The 20,798-nt window shown below is 33.2% G+C and overlaps 3 protein-coding genes across 3 annotated transcripts; 1 reads left to right on the top strand and 2 right to left on the bottom strand.

The window, feature by feature from the left end:
- Positions 1-296: 296 nt before the first annotated feature.
- On the top strand, positions 297-10,171 carry LOC128177568 (blastula protease 10-like). Its single transcript, XM_052844320.1, has 20 exons — positions 297-448; positions 920-1,003; positions 1,181-1,242; positions 2,672-2,746; positions 3,174-3,269; positions 4,262-4,361; positions 4,704-4,824; positions 5,289-5,358; positions 5,665-5,856; positions 5,980-6,109; positions 6,406-6,525; positions 6,723-6,820; positions 7,034-7,155; positions 7,254-7,399; positions 7,637-7,747; positions 7,996-8,093; positions 8,342-8,453; positions 9,239-9,435; positions 9,791-9,863; positions 10,111-10,171. Exons 1-20 carry the CDS (start codon positions 361-363, stop codon positions 10,113-10,115), a joined length of 2,100 nt encoding a protein of 699 aa, XP_052700280.1. The 5' UTR covers positions 297-360; the 3' UTR covers positions 10,116-10,171.
- Positions 10,172-10,249: 78 nt separating this feature from the next.
- On the bottom strand, positions 10,250-13,332 carry LOC128177572 (actophorin-like). The gene is made up of 4 exons (XM_052844324.1): positions 13,149-13,332; positions 11,801-11,936; positions 11,559-11,688; positions 10,250-11,454 (listed from the first exon to the last, which is right to left on the bottom strand). The coding sequence occupies exons 1-4, from the start codon at positions 13,173-13,175 to the stop codon at positions 11,289-11,291; spliced, it is 459 nt and encodes a 152-aa protein (XP_052700284.1). The 5' UTR covers positions 13,176-13,332; the 3' UTR covers positions 10,250-11,288.
- A 474-nt stretch (positions 13,333-13,806) lies between these two features.
- Positions 13,807-19,260, bottom strand: LOC128177571 (ectin-like). The gene is made up of 5 exons (XM_052844323.1): positions 19,135-19,260; positions 16,531-16,554; positions 15,805-16,011; positions 14,917-15,060; positions 13,807-13,979 (listed from the first exon to the last, which is right to left on the bottom strand). Exons 1-5 carry the CDS (start codon positions 19,184-19,186, stop codon positions 13,840-13,842), a joined length of 567 nt encoding a protein of 188 aa, XP_052700283.1. The 5' UTR covers positions 19,187-19,260; the 3' UTR covers positions 13,807-13,839.
- Positions 19,261-20,798: the final 1,538 nt, after the last annotated feature.

The following is a 20,798-nucleotide window of genomic DNA, read 5'->3' as shown; positions in this document are numbered from 1 at the left end:
GCTTGCTAATATGTATATTTTCAAAAGACGTATGCAATTTGCTAGTGTAGAGAGTGTTCTGAAACTAGCCATAGATAATATATCTACTATAAATCTATGACGGTACGTAAATATAAATCCATCAAGTTAATGGCAAATGTACATTTTATACAAAACTTGATTTGACAAAAATTATCCAAATGGCCGAACCTGCGATGAATTTTCATATTGAATCTAAAACACAGTCCACCTATTAACCTGTTAACTGAATGAAGTGGAACAAATCTAGACACTGTCTAGTGGGGTTGGAGTTGTTATCACTCAGGCGAGACCACATGTTTTTAACCCGGGTAAACTAAAGTGAATGTTCATTTTTCCAACATGAAGCTGGCCTTGCTGTTCCTCGTCTGTTTGGCCTGTGTTCAACCTTCGGTAGAGCGGGCCGCAGGCTACTCAAAGTTTGATAAGGGTAAGAAGAGATTCTTTTCTTGTCCGCTTTGATACATTACTTTTAAAGCCGTTCGTGTTTAATTTTTGAGAATATACCGGTATTACATGTATGAAGATATAGCAAAACATTCAAATAACATACTATTAGTTGAAATATGCGTAATATTTCTTTACTAATTTATTAATATTCAATAGCTTAACAAATCATTTTTAAAAATTTAAAGTGGATCTGACGGGCTTTTTGTTGGCCACTATGGCTCTTAAAAGTTTGAAAATTTTAATCGAAGAAATCTTGGCAAGAAATAACTCTAAATAAATTTCCAATACAGTTTTGATTTTGTTTCAAGACTTGGCTAATGTCTAGAAACAAAATGAAAACTGTATTGGAATTTGTAAAATATTTTGAACCAAGTATATGTTTAGACAAACGTAAGCTTTGAAAAAAAAATGGGTTATATACTAGCTTGATTGACATTTATTAACCTGCCAGGTTTGAAAGAAACTCTGAGGGAACTTATGGAGGAACTGAGAACAGATGAGGTGAAGGTTGAAGAGACGGGAAAACGAGGCGACAGTGAGGACAAATTCACTCGGAGATTAATTTTTTTTTCATTCACATACTACCTTTTTAATATCAATATCATAATGTTAACATATAAATGCACAAAATGAAATTGCTACATGTAAGTTGTCCTGATAAATACAATATCGCTTTAAACTGTGCTAAGTTGGATGAATTATAACATTTCAGTCGATGATGATGATGATGATGATGATGATGATGATGATGATGAAAACAACATCGATACATCGGTAAGATATGGGGATTTTTTTGTTAATCAATTTAAAAACTCTCTGTATTCTTATAATAATAATTATATTCAGAAAAGAAAAATAATAAATGATATCCCACAATATTTAAATTGAGATGTACATGTATATACTGAACGTTCAAATGGTGTTGTTTTGCGGACCAGCAAGTGGATAGAGCTTGTCGAGGGACACAGCTTTTTTAGCTCACTGAGATAGATACATGTAGCTTTCTTGATGTAAATGTGAATATCAAAGGAAGAAGTTTTTAAAAAGATTTGCCCAGAAAAAAGACGTTTTGTGTTTTTATTCTTCACAGCAAATGCAAAATTTTTCACGATTTTTTTTTAAATTAAGCAGATACGGATCAAAAGGAAGTGTTTGATTAGCCGCCGAAGGGGGGGGGGGGGGGGGGTCCATACGTCCTTTTATATCCGCACAAGACACGATACTTCTTTTCTCAAATTTGATTGCCTTTTATTTTTTTATTATGGTTTTGGAAGCATGACCCTTTTTAGGGTCTTCCGTTTTCAACGGAAGACCCTTTTGTTTTTCTACGGTTTCTTTTTTTTCTTATTCTTATTATTATTATTCTTTTTATTTTTTTTCCAACTCAAATATTTCAAAAACGCTTGCATCGATTGTTTTGAAATTTACAGGAGTAATGTGTATCTAAAAGATCTCTATGATATGAAAAAATTATTTGATGACGTCATCAATTTCGTCAGATATTGACGTTTTTCACGTTTTAAAAAGTGATTTTGTCCGGAGCTTTTCTCATTTTTGATTTAAGATAAAGCTATGAGATTTACAGAGAAGATAGAACAATCGTTTTACTTATGACATAAGGCTGGAAACTCAATTCGGACACTTCCGGTCGAAACCGGAAGCAAAACCAATTTTTTTGAATTTTCATGTTTTTCAATTTTAAAAATTTTACGTACGTATCTTACAGTAATTTTCATGCTGAGTTCAAAACTGAAATCCGTTTTTGAATCGGACGATGCATAAGAGAGATATCGGGGTTTAAAAATTGATTTTTCCGGAAATTTTGATTCCGCGTCCTTGGTTTAAAAAATAGCGTTTTGTTTAAAGTGATATTAACTCGTACCAAAAATAATTGCTAAGTCGTACTTAACACATTCGGATTTTTTTGTTAAGTCGTTCTTGAAATCAGAAAGGTTTTTGTTAAGTCGTACTTAAAATGATTCGGATATTGTTAAGTCGTACCAAGAATAATTCGATTGTTTTAATCTTTTTATTTTAGTTACTTTTGTTATTGGTTTAGGAGCTCTGCTTCTTACAGGAACTTCCAGCTTTACATCCTACATTAACGGAAGACCCACTCGTTGCTTTGCAACGAGCTTTGCTCTAGTTGTGAGTTTATTTTTATGTATGTAACAAATGTTTATTTATTTTTTCGTACTTGAAGCATATTGACAGTGAATCCGAGGCCGAGGATGACGCCGAGAGTCAGAGGGTGGAACTGCCGGGAGGGGAGGAGAAGGTTAGACGTCGTCTTTAACTGCTTGATAAACTCATGTAATGTCTCTGAACTCTTTCCCTTTCCCAGCCAGGATTTCTTAGTTTTGGGCTATCTTTACATTTATTCTTAGTTTGATGAAAAATATTTCAATTATAACAATTTTTCGGGTCTTTCTGAAATGCAGAAATGTTTAACTGAACTCTGCCGGAAAAAAAATCGAAGAGTTTCGATTGGTGTCTAGTTGATGCTCTCTCTCTCTCTCTCTCTCTCTCTCTCTCTCTCTCTCTCTAAGAATGTACATTTAAAATGAAACTACCAGTAGTTATTTGATATGAAGCATATGTGTTCTGACAAAAAGTGTTAATTTGAAGTAAGTAAGTCAACAAATTGAAAAAAATGCATTTAATGGACTTAACGTAATCTGTTTTGTGTTCATTTTTTTACAAAGCCACAAAATATTAACCCAAACTCCAAGGAAGAACAAAAAGAGGACAATCTGGATAAATCTCATCTCAGCGTAGGACTGGGTGGTGGACCGAAGAAGGTCTGTTAAACTACACCCAATTTGTAGCATTCTTAATGAACACAAATCTCACAACGATCTTATCCGCAATGTTTGACAGCCATCTCATTCATTTCCTATAAGCCTCTGCCTTCTTCGCGGATCAAAGTGTTTGGAGGTTTTGCTGACATCTGTATTTGTATAAACGTATTTCTTACATCACATTAAAATGATTTGTCACCACTGTTTCATTGATCAGAAAGAATTTGTCAAATTCGCGACTTGGTAAAAAGAAACGTTAGCTGCATTGGTATTTGCATTTCAAACATACACACATAACAGCTCGTAAAGTGTCAAAGTATGTACAAACACTTAGACAACAAATAATATAATACCAGCACGTCGGCCATGAGTACCAGGTGTGCAATCGGGTGTTACCAATGCTAAGGGTATATATACCATTTTGCTGATGCCGTGGATAGACAACTAATTATAAAGCATATGATTATTTACGAACCATGGTCATGTTCTCCAAAACTCAGAACATTAATGTATAATAATGACAACTACATGTAATACAGTATAATTTGCATAATAATTTTTCATGGAGTAAAGTATATGTAAGAAAGAAAGTAGTGCGTTTTCCGTTTCAATAACATCAAAGTCTTTATTATTATGCATAGCCCGGACATTGACTGTTAGAGATAACTTTATATGTTCAATTTGAGTATTTCTTTCGTTGAAATGCCTGGTAAAGATGTATTTGATGCATTAAGAACTTCTGTTGTTGAAATGAAAATGTGGTGTGTATTTTGATATGTAAACATGGAGATGTATATCAAGAATATTCTTTGGTCCATTTATTTGCAATCGACATTAAAAAGGAGAGTTAAGATATCCATGTTGTTTTTTCAATCTTTTTGGGGGGTGGGGTGTGCTACTTTTTTAAAATTTGGGGTTTTTTTTTTAAATTTTTTACAAAAGTAAATTATGAACTTTATAGTGACTACATTTTTAAACATGATATTATCTAGGAATCAAAATCGGCGTACAAAAGGATTTTCGAGGAGTCTGCAACGTTATGGACGGACGGCGTAATTCCCTATTCAATCGACGAGGCCTCCTTCAGCGGATGTATGTATTTTTATTTTAGCACTTGAATTAGTAACTTAGGCTATTTGTTTAATGGTGATATAAAAAGATATAAAAAGGAAAGTAAACACTTTATTTCTTATTTAGATCCCTTCAGTATCATGTATCTCTCTCAAATTTGTATTTATAAACTTAAATTTAAAAAAAAATAGACTTACAATATAAAGAACTAGGTTAATACCCACTCCTACTGAAATTTATCAATAATTTCAAGAAAAGTATTTTATGAAATTAAAACCTTTTCCGGAACATTTTTCTATCTTATGGTCGTTATTTGAATATTTGAATAGTCACCTAATCAAAAAACGTTTATACATTTAACAGATCTCTCTACACTGAAGAGTCAACTTGCTGACGCAATCAACCAGCTGAACTCTGACACATGCGTCAAGTGGGTGGAGAGAACCACGGAGGAGAACTACGTTCTTATCACTAGTGCTGACGGGTGGGTGCAATTTTCGCCCCTTTCGCATTCATTTTCACCGGGCGAATTTAAGACTAGGCGAATTCCCATGTCCCGTAATATCTCTCTTTAAACATAAATTCAAGAAAGGGCATAACAGTTTGCAAGTATTGAAGTGCGAATATTACATGCAGCAAAAAAAATGTATACCGGTATACGGTATGTAGTGCATTTTTGCAGCTTTTTAATTAACAACTTATCTTTCATTTGTATTTCAAAAGTTATCTGAGGCTTTTTTTTTTATCGAAAGGCAGCAGTGCTCACTGAGAAAAATAGGGTTCAAAAATAGCCACAGGAAAACTCGAATTGACGTTCCGTATTTCAACCAAATCTTATATATATATATATATATATATATATATATATATATATATATATATATATATATATATATATATATATATATATATATATATATATATAATGTGCAATAAAATGTGTTGTAGATGCTGGTCGTATGTTGGGAAGATCGGTGGGGAACAGAAGATTTCTCTCCAGAAGGACGGCTGTCTCACGGTCAGTATTGGTTTAGGTAAACTTGATAAATAGAAACTGAATAGTCTTACGATCAGAACTGGGTTACATGTACGTAAATTGAGTAAATTGAAAACGTATTATACGGTCAGCACTGGATAATGTATACGTAAACTAAGAAAATAGTTCTAAAGTTATTAAACTGATTAATTATTTGTTTATTTAACAAATACCTTGCGGTATAAAAAATACAGTCGTGATCAATGTTGACAGCTTCTATTAAAAACGATTGGTGATATTAAACATTCATTTGCATATTTATGATATTTTTGCTTGCTTCGCTGTTAGGTTCATACAGTTCTGCACGAAATGCTGCATGCAATGGGAACGCAACACGAGCAGTCTCGCAGCGACAGAATGAAAATGACGTCCATGTTATGGAAGAACATAGACACCGCAAATCTGAATAATTTTGATATGGCGAATACCAAGAACGCACAGCCCTACGACTACAAATCTATCATGCAATACGAACTACAAGTAAATTTTAAAGATTTATGAAATTGAAATTTAAAATTTTCGAGTAATGAATAATAATGATATCAAGTATTGTATTGTTGTTTAAACATTATATATATATGTTATGTTTCTTACCGTTTTTAGTCATTCGGAAAGAATGGGAAAAACTCCATGTCCATACCGGACAAGAGCTTTGAGTACCTTATCACTAACACAAAAAATGCCCTGTCCTTATATGACATTGGCGAGATTAACAGTGGCTATAAATGTACAGGTGTGCATTAATTTTGCTTTATCAAAATACACCATGTTTTCAGACTAATTAAGAATAATTAATAATAAAAAATTTGTAAAACCGCGCCTCCACGATACGGTAGACGTAGAGTTTTTAAGTCTAATTTTAATCGATAGATTGCAATATTTTATTCTCAATGACTTACAACTTTGACTAGAAAAGTTTATATGAAGAACTTATAAATTAACTCATCAATAAGAATTTGAAAAACAATGGGTTATGTTCTTTCATTGCGACTTTCAACTTTATGGGGTTTTTTTTATACATGTATACAGCTGATTGCACCAATACTTGTAAAAACGGTGGTGTTGTCACGAAAGGCAGCAGTGGCTGTTCTTGCAAATGTCCTTCCGGTCTGAAAGGAAGCGATTGCTCTGAGCTTGACACCAGTGATGGTATGTTCAAAGTTCATGGCGAATGAATATTCATTATTTTTACGCTCTTTAAACATTACACTCATTTTTCTCTAATATAATAAAGGAATTCTATGAAGTTTTAATTAATTGTTGAAATTCTTACAATTAATTAATATTCTTTGCTTGTTTATAGCTAATGTTTAAGTTGTTAATTTTTTTCTAAATAATCTACTCAGGATGTGGTGAATTTATTACTCTGAGTAGCAGTGGGGACAAGAAAACAATTAGCATGGGTAGTTACACACCTGGTGTAGTATGTACTTGGGTCATCAAGGTAAAACATATTCTGTTATTTAGTAAGAACTTGTTCATTCTTTTTTGTCTCAATTCAATGATGAAAATCCACATTAATTTAAATGCACAAATCGTTCTTTTTGATAAACACATACATGTATGTTATGTTATGAAGACAACACCAACACCAACAACAACAAAAAACATAAATTAACATAGTATTTATCGTATACACAATTTGCTACTGTTGCAGGGACCAGCAAACACTCGTATTAAAGCTACAATTGATTCGTTGGATCTACCGTACAACTATTACGACGACTGCTACCATTGGCTAGAATTTAAGGACTATCTTATAGGCGATAGAGGCAAAGAGTAAGATGGCGCGGTTCTAAATAAAACAGATTTTCACAAAAGCTAACAAAATTATATGAAATTTGATGAAGAGACACATTTTTTTATTTATTTAATAGGAGATGTGGTACTCAAGGTGGGGCAAGTTTTACTAAGGCAATGGTTGGCGACCCAGGCCGAATGATGATTCGATTCAATACAGCTAAACACTCGGATCAGGCTGCGGGAAAAGGGTTTTCTGTCACAGTAGAGGCAGTTGAGTCAGGTATGATATACATGTTTGTGCAAAATTTACGGGTTACGGACCAGACAATTTCAAAACATGCAAAGTATAGATTTAAAAATTAACCAATCAATCAATCAATCTACACCCAACATTTTGACATTTTCACTGCTGCTCAACTATGCTATATGATTATCACCTCCCTTTGATGGTTCATTCTGTTGCATGTATGACTAACAAATTGTCTCGGCGAAATTTCGCATTATGATTATTTTTAAGGATGCGTTGGTTCTCCTTGTAAACACGGCGGAAAATGTCAGGGTAACGGCGCTGGTTTTACTTGTACGTGTAATAACGGATTTTCCGGTACCAACTGCAACACACTGGCGGGTAAGTTACTGAAATGCGTTAAAACATAATATTTCTGGTCAAATTATTTGGTTAAAAATATACATATACTGTAAAAACAATGAATTCCGACTACCATGACCATGGAAACTTATGTTAAAATATTAAGATTTTTGTGGTAGATCAATTTTACGTTATGATATAAATATACGAAGTCTGATTATCTTGGTCTGTGCTACATGTATATGTATAGATCTATATAGTTTTCTTTAATTTCCTTTTAAATGAAGCCACTGCAACAACGACTTGTGATTTCCAGAAAGATTTTCAAACCTGTCTCTTCCAAGTGGACAAATCAAAATCAGCGTTTGATTTCAGATTCATGAGTGTACGTAGGAAATGAAATTCTTATTAAATATTCAACAACACTAGAAAAGGGGAATGAAACTAATAATAAATGGCTCATCATTTTATACTTTTCTCGATTTTCATTTTTTTTAAATTTAAGAGTGTATGTCATCAAAATGAGAACTCAAAATTATGTAAGAAGTAATTAGAAGGTCATGTGACACTGCCCTTACAACTATATATTCATTGAGGGGTGATAAGTTTTATGTTACAAATTCTTAATTTCAGACTGTGGATACTAGATACCCTGGAAATGAAGATGGTTTCCAATATCTGTTGATGAATGGAAACAAAAATCCTGGAAACAAAGCTTATTTAGTCACTTCTGCTGATTTTCAAGGTAACACACATTTAATACTAAGGAAGAAATCATTGATTATAACAACTCTCTTTAGTAATCCTGAAAACAGCAGTCAAGAAAAACGACACCACACAAAATATGAATTTATTAAACGAATAATGTATTTTGTGTGGTTTTTTAATATCATGAACCAAATATACCATTAATTTTTATTTGAACAAATCTAACTTTTTGCAAAGAGATTGATAGTTCATTAAATAATAATGCATCATTTTATTCATCATATCATAAGCGAGATAAGGTTCTTTGTATGTCTCATAAAGGGATTTTGGTCAAATTTTCCGATTTTAATATTTACAATGCTTCAGAAAGGCATTTTTAATAGGCAACTGAAATTTGAGTGTCATTTGTTGGGTTATAAGAAAGTTACAGAGCTTGAAATTCTTCGTTATGTAAACAAAGCGTTTGTTTACATTTTGAACGTTGAAGTAAAAATTTCAATTTTAAACCTAAAACGAATGTATTAAACGTTAGGAACTGTTTAACTATGCTTAAAATGAATAAAAAGATTGACAAATAAGTTGGAAAAAGATTTTTTACTGATATATTGAACCTATGTAAACAAAAACAGGGCACGAGCCTTGTTTACATGACAAAGAATTGTAAGCCCTGTATCTCGCTTATAACTCTACGAGTGACTCTCAAATTTTATTTGATCATTAGAAATGCATTTCTAAAACATTGTAAATAATAAAAACATTAAAATAGAATTTGACCAAAAACGTGACCATGCCCCTTTAAAACCTTTCGTATGGTTTTGACAGAGGCTGCAAGGTGTTTGAGCTTTAAATACCTGTACATTGATCGGTACTACGATGATGGCTATGATGCTTCAATGGTATTCAAGTACAGGAACTCGGCGGGCACCGAATCCACTCTGTTCACAATTGGAACAACTGACGTCAGCTACAATTCCTGGAAAACCAAATCTTTAGATGTACCCTCTGTGGGAGGTCTGCAGGTATAATACACTAAATCTCAGTTTCCAAAACAATTGCTAACGGAGAGGTTTTTTTCCCCGAGCTCAAAATTATATGTTCATCAGAATAATCAAGTTAATGAAAATACTGACCGGGATGGATTGATTTTAATGTGTTGTATTGTCGCAATTGTTGCTTTTAAATGAGTTCAAAATTTGACATTTGTTAGTTCGAAAGTTTTACACACAAAGCCTATCAATTGATTTAAGTTAGTGACAAACATGACTTCGTATAACTACATTGATTGGCGAACTGTCTTGTAAATATCAATTATAAAAAAAATTCTCAATATTTTACAGTTTAAATATAAACTGTGTAATGTATCTTGTATTACAGCTCATCATTGAAGCAAACGAAGGTTGGCAGAACATTGCCTTGGACAACATTTCTTTAAAATCTGGAGCATGTGGTAAGATGAACTGTATATTATTTACTAATATTGGCTGTTAAATATTACTTGAAAAAATTAAAATACTTGTAGGTTATACAAATGTACACGGTGTATTATATTGTAACACGTTTACTCTATTTCTGTGAACGTGTATATCAATAGAAGTTGACATGAATAGAATTTATGGATGGCATTGTACAGTTATACATGTACTAAGTATACTAGTGATCTTTTAAAATACTATTATTTCTTTTATTTTTCACAGCATGAAGAGCAAAGGAATGAAGTTTGTTTTTGATACTGCACAATAAATCATCATTCCAAAATTGCGTTATTTTCTGACTGTTAAAAAATTAAAATGCAATTACCCCCCCCCCCCCCCCCTTCCTAAAATAATAACACCATTTCATATGTACATGTATGTTTTGTTTATTAAAATAATAATGTTCAACGAAATTAACAGCGAAAGTTATATTCAGCTGTTCGGTGATTTTTGTTCCTTTAAAATCATAATCATATATTTAAAGAGAAAAACCCCTCCGGCTTAAACTGATTATCGTCCATTAATAATATTTTCATCAGAGAGAATTTGTAATGCAAGTTATACATGTACTTGATACATGTTTTGATGAATAAATTTCGAATACAACAATTTTGTATGAAAAACTAGCAAACAATTTGACCCATAATTTGCGGCCAGAGAGGCTAACGCTGTCTAAATAATTATGTTTTTCATGCAGAAGTTTACGAGGCATACATCGTAATAATGTACAACAACTGCAATTCAATTTGATTAGTTGAGTTGTTAATTAACTTGAAACGGTCTGATATTTAAGAGTACAGTTTTATATAAGTGTGATATCAGAATGACGTTTAGCTCAAAAATATCTGACTGCCAAACGTAAACATTCTGACTGCAAGAGAAAAGGAAAACGTCATATCAGACGTTTAGCTCAAAAATATCTGACTGCCAAACGTAAACATTCTGACTGCAAGAGAAAAGGAAAACGTCATATCAGTGTTTTAATGAATAAAGTAAAGCAATATTTGTCATCTCTCAGTGCCACAAGAAGTGTTACGTGTATTCACAGGCTTGTTTGGCAGTGGATCAGATACGCTCCCCTCATCACTGTTGTTGTAAATATGTAGCCTTTTTATCAGATTCTTAGCTTTACTATCACTTGTCATCGCACTATTGCATCATTCACAGGAAGGATTCCTCACATAACAGATATATGAAAACACTACTGCTTGAGGATTTCCATGTTAACCAAATCTACACCATATGTTGTTGGCATGCGTTGTACACAGGGCTAGGCAAAAACGCCACAATAAATAAAAACCAAATCGCGAAAATATTTATTGTAGCTGTTATAAATGAAAGCCATTTGATGTATTTTGATGTCCTATTTCTTTGTGATTCATATGAGTTTGTCCTAAAAACTAATCATATCCCCGTTCTAAACAGCGCTGTAGAAGATTGGATTGTGCTAAATCGGAATCGTCATTACACTGCATTTCTATGTGAATTCCGGGAAGTCTTGTTTTTAATGCGCGCACACTACTACTGTATAACATTCGCTGCTTCACTTGTATTGTATCTGGAATCCTGTCAGGAAAATAAATCAAAATTTAATTTGACATTAATAATCATAATGAATTTCTAATTCACGTATTTACATGTAAGAGGATTAAATGATAATGGCCACTTACCATAGAAAGAACACGATTTTGTTTACTATTCTTTCTTTGACGGTGTAATTGAAATCGAACACCCCGTACCGACCCTCTCCCTTAGATCCAGCATTCTGAAGCTCTGACACAAAATTGTCATAGGTACACCCTAACAAAACAATAAAAAAAAAAATAAGAAAAAAAACAGCCGTAATTTTTTACAAGAGCGGACTGTTTATATTTCAGAGCCCGGATATTTCACAGACGATTTCCCCACTTACCGACTGGTCCGATTTTATCGACAATGATGCGTTTTTTGTCGTCCGACAGCCGGTAGATAATGAACTGAGATGAGTGCTGAAGCTGGAGTTTAATGTACGACTGGATGCAGTTGTCGTCTACTTCGACGCCCGAAGTCTGATTAGGTGAAAATATAATGATATAATCAATTCCCTACAAGCATACATGATGTACATGTATTTTGATGGTCGTTTTGTTTAGATTTGAAATTCATATTAAACAAATATGTGATTTTCTTAAGGCTAATCATTTACATGTTATTGTTAACAAAGTTTCAAGGTATTACTCTCGCTTTTAAATGAATGTTGTAAGTAAGCGAATTCCACGCAAATGCAAGCTGGGGATTTTTAAAAATACGTACTAAACGTCTGACAAGATTTGACTTTTAGTGTAAGATAAAAAGTCAAACATACATGTACATGTATCAATGTACTCTATGTGTATCAATAATCAGAAAAACATTTTTCATGAACAAAATGTTCGACTTTACTACACTTGCATTCACTACCGAATCTCGATGAAGAAAACCAGACATCTCACAACAATGAACTCTCACAACAGATGTTACTTTCTTTAAACGAATCTGCCAATATTTAATAAGGCATATTATGTTTAGCTGCTGATGGAAGATGAGCCGCTGAATAAAAGTTTACATAAACCTCGACTAGCTATCTTAATAAAAATAGGATTTGTTCCAGAAACTCTCAAAAGTAGTGAACAATTATCCAAAGCACCACCACGCTTTGTCATTGAAGATTCTTAGCAGCAGCGATGGTAGGGGAGAATATATTGGGAATTGGCCAATGCTGAGCTGCATTCTTCGAATGTCTGTGTTTATGTACATTCAGTGCAAGTCTGGGATTCTGAGCCAGTAAACAAATGTTCCATATTGAAATCACGTTAAATAAATATGTTCGTCATAGACTACGGAGATATCGTATTAATAAGGGGGAGAAAGGGGGGGGGGGGGTAATCTCATAATTCATAATTAATGGAAATGAAATTTCCCCTCAACCCCACACCCCACCTAAAAAAGGCGAAGTAAACTATTATTTGTACTAAGTTTCATGATAATCATTAATTCTATAAATTAGCTTGTGGCTGGTGCGTAATGACATTAATGCCAATTCTATAGAATCAATTCAATCTTGTACATCGAAGTAAAATTATAAAATCAAAATTTCAAAATAGTTACACTGTTAAACTTACAATTAATTAAATAATCATAGGTTTCCACGACCTTACCTTTTTCTCAAAAACTTCTGATATTTACGTACATAAATATTGAGTAAAAAATTAAAACTTAAAAATGTAAAGATGAATACCTACCGGGCCTGTACCTAACCTCCTTGCCATCCTTTAAACTGACAATAGAAAAGTAATCACATAAGCGGGGCGTAACTATCTTAAGCTCCAAAATTAGTCCTAGATACTTATCCCCGCTCCTTTATATACATAGATATGACTAACAATCTGCCAAAGATCTTGTGCGCTTGCACAGTTCAATACAGGTGTCTTGCTCAATATACCGCTGCGATGATGCGAAGCGCGCAATGAGAACTTTCTATAGAGGATTATATAGGCGCGGATCCAAGGAAATCGATCGTTTATCATATATGAACAATCTGTGCGCGTAAAACATGTAGGTAGATCCATAATGATAGTTTATCAAGTCGTATTATCCGTCTGAACTCTGTAGGAAATTATATAGAATCCTTCATAGGCCATGTTCATTGTTCTCTATAGGATGGCATGTCGTTCCAAATAATTTGTCATGTACTGCATTGTAGTCCTGCTCTTTTAAAATGGATTATTTAAAAATAATTTGTACTCATATTCTAGTAATTAAAGTTTATTCTTTTTCATTATCATAACACATCGGTGATGAAACTTTTGGTTTTTGATTAACACTCTTGTATAAGTAAATATCATTATAAAAACGTTTGATTTGTCTTAGTTGTTGAATAGAATAATATTCAAGAAATCATTGATTATTGTACCATGGCATTGTGCCAGGCAATCATTTATTGGATCGTAGCGTTATGAATTTTTTGTGTGTGGTGGTTGCCTTCCTCGTTGTGGTGACCGATGCCCACTGTGGGGCTTTGGTCCCTGCGGTTGTTACTGGTTGTGTGGTGCTGACAGCAGGGGTTGATTGAACTAAACACATGAAAATAAAAGAATTAAATATTACAATCAATGCAAATGATTTGATTCTTGAACGAAAATATAACAGCTGCCTGTGAGAAATACACCAGTCTTTGGTATAGCGGTAGTTCAGCGGGACATGAACTTGATTGTCACGTGATCAAATTATTTGATCATGTTTCAACGAAGTTCATATCCCAGTGAGTTTTTAAAATTGCTTTTTATTACTTATATTTAAGAGAATATTTGAGAAAGGCAAATGGTTAAGAATCATGAATATAACGGTGGGTTTTATTTCCCGTCAAAATACAATCATTCTGACGTCATGATAAAGTTCACACTTTGAACGTTTTCGCTATTCTTTAGGTTTATATAAGGAAGCATATTTGCAAATGTAAATGTTTAAAAATGAGTTCCTTGAAGCATTTATCTTTTAAACTTGTCGTTGATAATCTTTATTTAGAACTACATATTAAATAATATTTGCAAGCATTGCAAATTATTATATATAAAAAAAATCCACAGTCATCGGATAAAGATACCTCAACACCCGTACTTTTAGTTACTTTTATGACAAAACGTCACAATATGGCAATTTCAACCCGTTGTAAAAATTGCTTAAATTGCCGAATGTGGAGATCTGTATTTGTGGCACGTAGTGGATACAACTTCAGTCGTTTAACGACAGAGACCTTTGCTTTCATGAAAAGTGATTAATTTTTGAAAGTTGGTTTTTCCTCCAAAATAACAAACCTTTTTTTCTCAAGACGTAATTATGCTAGAATTCAGTATCTTTACGAAATAAAAAAAAAGTTTAGGCTGGTACATTGTATGCGTAACTTAACCCAAATATGTTGAGGACCCTTAACAGTTCCTGCAAATACAAAATCAAATTGTTTTCAATTATTCAATTCTCAAAGACAAAAAATCATAAAATGAAATGTCTTACCCGGACATGGGTGGACATTACAGGCGGCTGACTCCAGAGAGTCTCCTATACAGGGACCAGAGCCACAGGTCCTATGTCTGATTTGTATACCGCCCCCACAGGTCTTGTCACAGGGAGAAAATAGACCCCATGGGCTCCATGTGCCTAAATTGATTCAGAAATTTATTTTTGGCGTTATATACATTGTTCAAAATTAAAATCAATAAATACTGTGTACGTTTTTTTTTCAGTTTAAAACTTAATTCCGCGACGAATCCAAAAATAGTCAACAGGATTTTAACGTGTCTCCTACACTCGTTCTATAGCCACGTCTGTTGTAGTATTCATAATAGTTTTATCATTAACTTGATTGGACGTTTGAAATAATCTTTAGTTTTCGAGTATTGATAACGTCATTGTGAATGAGATTCTGACCAACAATTTGAATATACACTGCAATTAACAACGACACTCTTACATGCAAATAAAATATAACATCACAGATATACATATGTAATGCAACTTCATTGATTTTGCCAATTAATGACATTAATTATATTTTTCTAACCCCTGGGTTCTTTCTTTAACTAATAAACTAGTCTTTAAAAGAAATGTATTCCCTAAATAAGATTTAACCGAAACAGAAGTTTTCGAGTTTGCAACCTTAAATTGTATAAATTCTCAAAGGATTTCATGCTTGATAAGGTATAATTTACCAATCTTGAAAAATGATTAATCATTTTGCCATGGAATAAAACGAAACTATATCATTGTGTATGTGAAGAGTCCCGTGTACGCCATCAAGGTTTCTGTGAAAGGTTCCATCCATACGTGTAGTAGTATAAAGACGACAACATGGTGGCTTACATCGACAATATCTTCAATTGATATTTTTTTTAACATTAGTACCTAATAACGCCGTCGTTTTTCCTGTGGTATGTGGACAAGAACCAACACAAGCCTCTTTTTCTTCACCCCCTGTTCCACACTTGGACCAATGTACAACTCCAAGAATGGTGTGACAACCACGAGTTCTGTGTCGTTCGCCAGTGTCCCCGCATGACGCTGAACACGAACTCCAAGATGACCAATTCTCTTGGAAAATAGGTATTGGAACTGCACAGGATATATAAAACAACATTGGCTTATTGGTTTATTGAGGCACTAACAACGTATTTACACAAGTGTGAGATAAGATTTAATAAATACCTATAAATAATGCAAATCTTGATTTTTTAAAGTGATGAATGTTGGATTCGAATGACGCTGGTCAATATATCATGTGAAAGATCTGGCAAAAAAAATGGTTGATAGCGTAGTTTGTTTCTAACGAATACTGTGATTTTTTATTTGTTTCATTTATTATAATCTTTATTTAAAGACTTTTGAATTAGACCCATTCTTATGCTTTAAATTACATTTTATAAGATTGAAATTTATCGTTCCGTCATGCTACCCTTACATCTTTTTCGCAATTATTGCACTTTTAAAACAAAAGTTTTAACACCGCATAAATGTAGCTTATACATGTAGGCTTTCGTATTCAAAGCACATAATAATGATGAATTCGAATGAAATATGAATGAAATTGATTTTATATGGATTTGACAAGGTGTATGATAAATATATACTTACTTAAAAATCGCTTTTCTGATGTATCTACAAAACGTTTGGGTAATTTACGAAATTGAAAACAAATATAGTGTACATATATTCAATTGTCGGTAAATGAAAAGGCACATTTCATAAATGCAACACTTTAAACTATTATATTGCGTCTATCAATCATATCTTAAGGGGTCTCCTCTTGAAATAAACAGCAATTTAAAAAGTTCACTGGGATATGAACTTGGTTGGTCACGTGATCAAATCATGTGCTCCCCGAAGGGCTTCTCAGAAGATCTGATCACGTACCAACCAAGTTCATATCCTGGTGAACTTTTTAGCATTGCTGTTTATTACTTATGTTCAAGTTTAAGAATTGCAAATAGTTCAGAATCATTAATGTAACGGTGTTTTAATCTTTACAATATTGCAACCGTCAAGCGATAAGCGCGTGCAGTTATCATTGTGACGTCACAGAAACTTTCTCACAAAATTGAAGATTTTGATATTCTATAGAACATACAGACCCTGAAACGTACTACTACACCACACGCTCGCTACACGCTCGCTAAACGGTTCACACGAAACGCTGAACGGTATACACGAAACGCTGCACGCTTTGCCCGAAACGCTAAACGATTTACACGAAACGTTGAACGGTTTACACGAAACGATTCTCGCACGAAACGATTTGCTCGCTTTTCACACGCTTTGGACACGCTTTTATGCTGATCGATTCGGTTCCTCTCGGATTTTTACCCTGACTCTGTTAGTAAGAATTAATTTTAAGAAAACACGAAATAATAGAAATACCGATATTAGAAACATATATGTACTTAAGTGTTGAATTGATTAATTAAATTAATTTGGTACTTATATTTAAAGCAAAAAACTATTTATTCACAGAATTAGCCAAAAATATTACTTCTATAGATATATTTATTGCTCAAAAGAAATATCCATAATTCTTACTAGTGCCGTAAATAATAAAAAAATCCAGAGAATAAAGTTACCGTAACACAATATTCAATACCAAAAATAAAATACGTATGATTACAATATGTACAAACTGAAATCGGTTTTTCAGTATTCGGCGGGATTTTTTTTTCTTCTCACATTAATATTTTTTTGGTTTCAAAGAATACGATGTAAAAATACTAACAGTAAATAAATCTGTAATTATTTACATTGATAATTTTGAAAGTTATGTAGAATAAAATTAGTCACATATCGCTTCACGATTCACACGAAACGCTAAACGGTTTACACGAAACGTTTCTCGCACGAAAGTCGCACGCTTTTTTGGTGTAGTAGTACGTTTCAGGGTCTGTATAAGGAAGCTTATTGCAAATGTAAATATTATGTTTGAGAGAGAGAGAGAGAGAGAGAGAGAGAGAGAGAGAGAGAGAGAGAGAGAGAGAGAGTATTACAATAATTTTATATTATAGCGGCTTTAAAGAGGTTCGCTCCTTAGGTTTTGGGTAGCCATATTGGGTCACGTCTAGTCTGAAAATCCTGCATCACATATTAATTATAGTAGTATATTTATATTTAACAATGCCAAATAAACTCTACTGAATAAAATTGTTTTTGAAAAATTATATTTTATGGAGTTTAGTAAGGGACTATATTTTGTCGCGGAAGGTTTTCAAGAAGAAAATGACTCAACTGAACAATTTTCATAACTCACTAACTTTAGAGTCCTGTTACTTAAATTCCCAATTTTCAGCGCAGACCAAACTTATATATAGTTTGTGCATTACGAAATATTCATGATGTTCTAAAAACATATTTATTCCATATTTTGATATTTCTATCGATATATTTTGGCATATTATATAGCTTATATTTTATAGAAGTTAAATCAAAATAACTCCAATTTGGCCTAAAATAGCTTATTTCATGCTATATCTCAATTTATTTTAGAAAAGACCTCTACTTGTTTTACTTCTAAATGATACATTAAATGTATGTCTAATTGTGTGCAAAGTTTTGGAAAGATGACATTACTATAATATTATTTTTTTAAATGCTTTATAATTTGATTACTCCAAAATTTTGTAACATCTGTTGTTGTGTTTATTATGTACTGGCCTTTGAAGCCACAAGTAAAGTAAGAATTTTTAAATCTTGACTTAGATTTTACTTTTATAGTCACTACATGTGTTCAGCTTCATACCGTATTAAAATCTAGCTGAATAATAGTTCAAACTATAAATATTTGTTTGATTTCTTGAAATTATCAATTTTCATGTCAAATTTAAGCAAAAAATTCAGGAAATTATCATTTCTCTTTGGGGCCCATTACATTTCCAAACAATGGATCACAAATAAAATAAATGAACATTTTAGGTCTCCATCTTCATATCCAAGTGGTTTTCGGATGATTGACATTACTATTATTTCAGTTTCCAACCACCTTAATATGCAAGTATAACTGCTAAAATTAAAAAACAATCATATACTTAGTTCAAACACCAACTATTTTGTAAACATCTAACTATGGTCCAGTATGGTTACCCAGTGGGATATCTTATAAAAATATCAAGTTTTCAAGTGATTTCAGGTAAGTTTTCCAAATTGGAAATCCACATTTTTCACCCATTGTACTAAATAATTGAAATTATTTCTTACCAGCGATGTTCATTGAAGCAAAGGTCAATACTAAAATCAAATGCACAAGCATGTCTAAGCTGTTCTACAAAGACCAACACAAGAGTTAAATGATAATATGCCCTGCCGATAAACCAAGCTGATAAAGACTAAAGTTACATTGGGATCAAAAATTCAATGATAAGGTAAGAAAGTTATAGGAGAAGCCAAATGCACTGACAATGTTCATGTGTATTGCTCTCAGGGTTTGTTTCTGTTCAAGGACTTCTGATATATGCACATAAGAACATGTTATCACGTATTTCATTATATAGATACATGGACAAACTATTATCAGCTCTTGACATGATCATAAAATGTGCAAAATGTATGCTGTTATGAAATGAAATATATTAATGGTATGGTCTATGTTTTCCCATCATTTCAATATTATCACAGCGCTGCTTCAAGAGAAGTGGGGTGGGAATAACTCGGATTAATTCCACTACTACAAAATTTTTTCGAACTTTATCATTTGGTTTTTAATTTCGTTGGTCTTTTTCATAGAATGAAATTGTGATTTCCTAAACTTCTTAAGACTCTTGGGCAATGTTTTAAGAATTATTCAAAGACATGTCTAAGATATATCAGGCACGTAGCATCGTTTTTGAAAGTGGGGGGCCAGGCTCATCCAAAAAATCTTGACAAGCAAAAAAAAAGAAAAAAAAAAAAAAAGACTTTCCAGAAATCTTCAAAATCTTAATCCGTGGGGGGGGGGGGGGGGGGGGGGGGGGGGGTTGGTGTATTATATAACTTTAATTTCAATCCTAATTAATTTCTTTATTTTCATATTAATTTTTTACATACTCCAAAAAAAGTGGGGGGGCCAACTCCATGATAATACAATTTTTTATATGTAAATATTAAACAATTACTTGCTGCGAGAAAAAGTGGGGGGGGGGGGGGGGGGGGCAGGCCCCCCCTGCCCCCCCCCCCCGATGCTACGTGCCTGTATATCATAGGATATAAACCGAGGCTATCTCAGACATGGCATAAGTTAATACGTCTTAAATTGAGGTATTTTGGTACGTGATCAAATCTACTGAGAAACCCTTCGGGCTTCACAGGATTTGATCAAGTGACCAACCAACTTCATATCCCGGTGAACGGAGGAAAAGTGGAGGAGGTCTGCCACCCGCGCCGGTGATCTAATAGCCTTTGAGGAGACGGTTATTGAGATAATCGGGAATACGCCAATAGATGGAATACCCGGGGGGGGGGGGGGGGGCATAGATCTATATGGGACATGATGAGGAATCGTCTCTCTGTGAAATCGAGAATCCAGGTCCATCACATGAGGTTGATTTTGATGAAACTATGACTAACTCTTGCCAATTAGATATACGTAACGGTGTGTAAATTTTACAAAATTCATTTTACATTGTTTATTTGAAAAAACATATCAATAACTGTCGCCGCACTTAATTTTGCCGTTTTGTGTGGTTAGCTATTTTCAATGTTGTAATTTTCTCTCATGAAAAATAGTTTATATTCACGAATTAAGGTATTCGATGTATAACGACCACATTTTGTACCTAATAAATGAATGGTTCGACATTCTTAATCATGATATCATTTTGAAGGTGTTATCAAATAAAAATACTCCACCAAAGGAATTTTCAAAATTTTAATTATGGTCCAACTAA

This window comes from Crassostrea angulata, chromosome 3, assembly GCF_025612915.1.
Source record: "Crassostrea angulata isolate pt1a10 chromosome 3, ASM2561291v2, whole genome shotgun sequence".
NCBI lineage: Eukaryota > Metazoa > Mollusca > Bivalvia > Ostreida > Ostreidae > Magallana > Magallana angulata.
The sequence above is the reverse complement of the archived record's forward strand: the minus strand, read 5'-3'. Positions and strand labels throughout refer to the sequence as shown.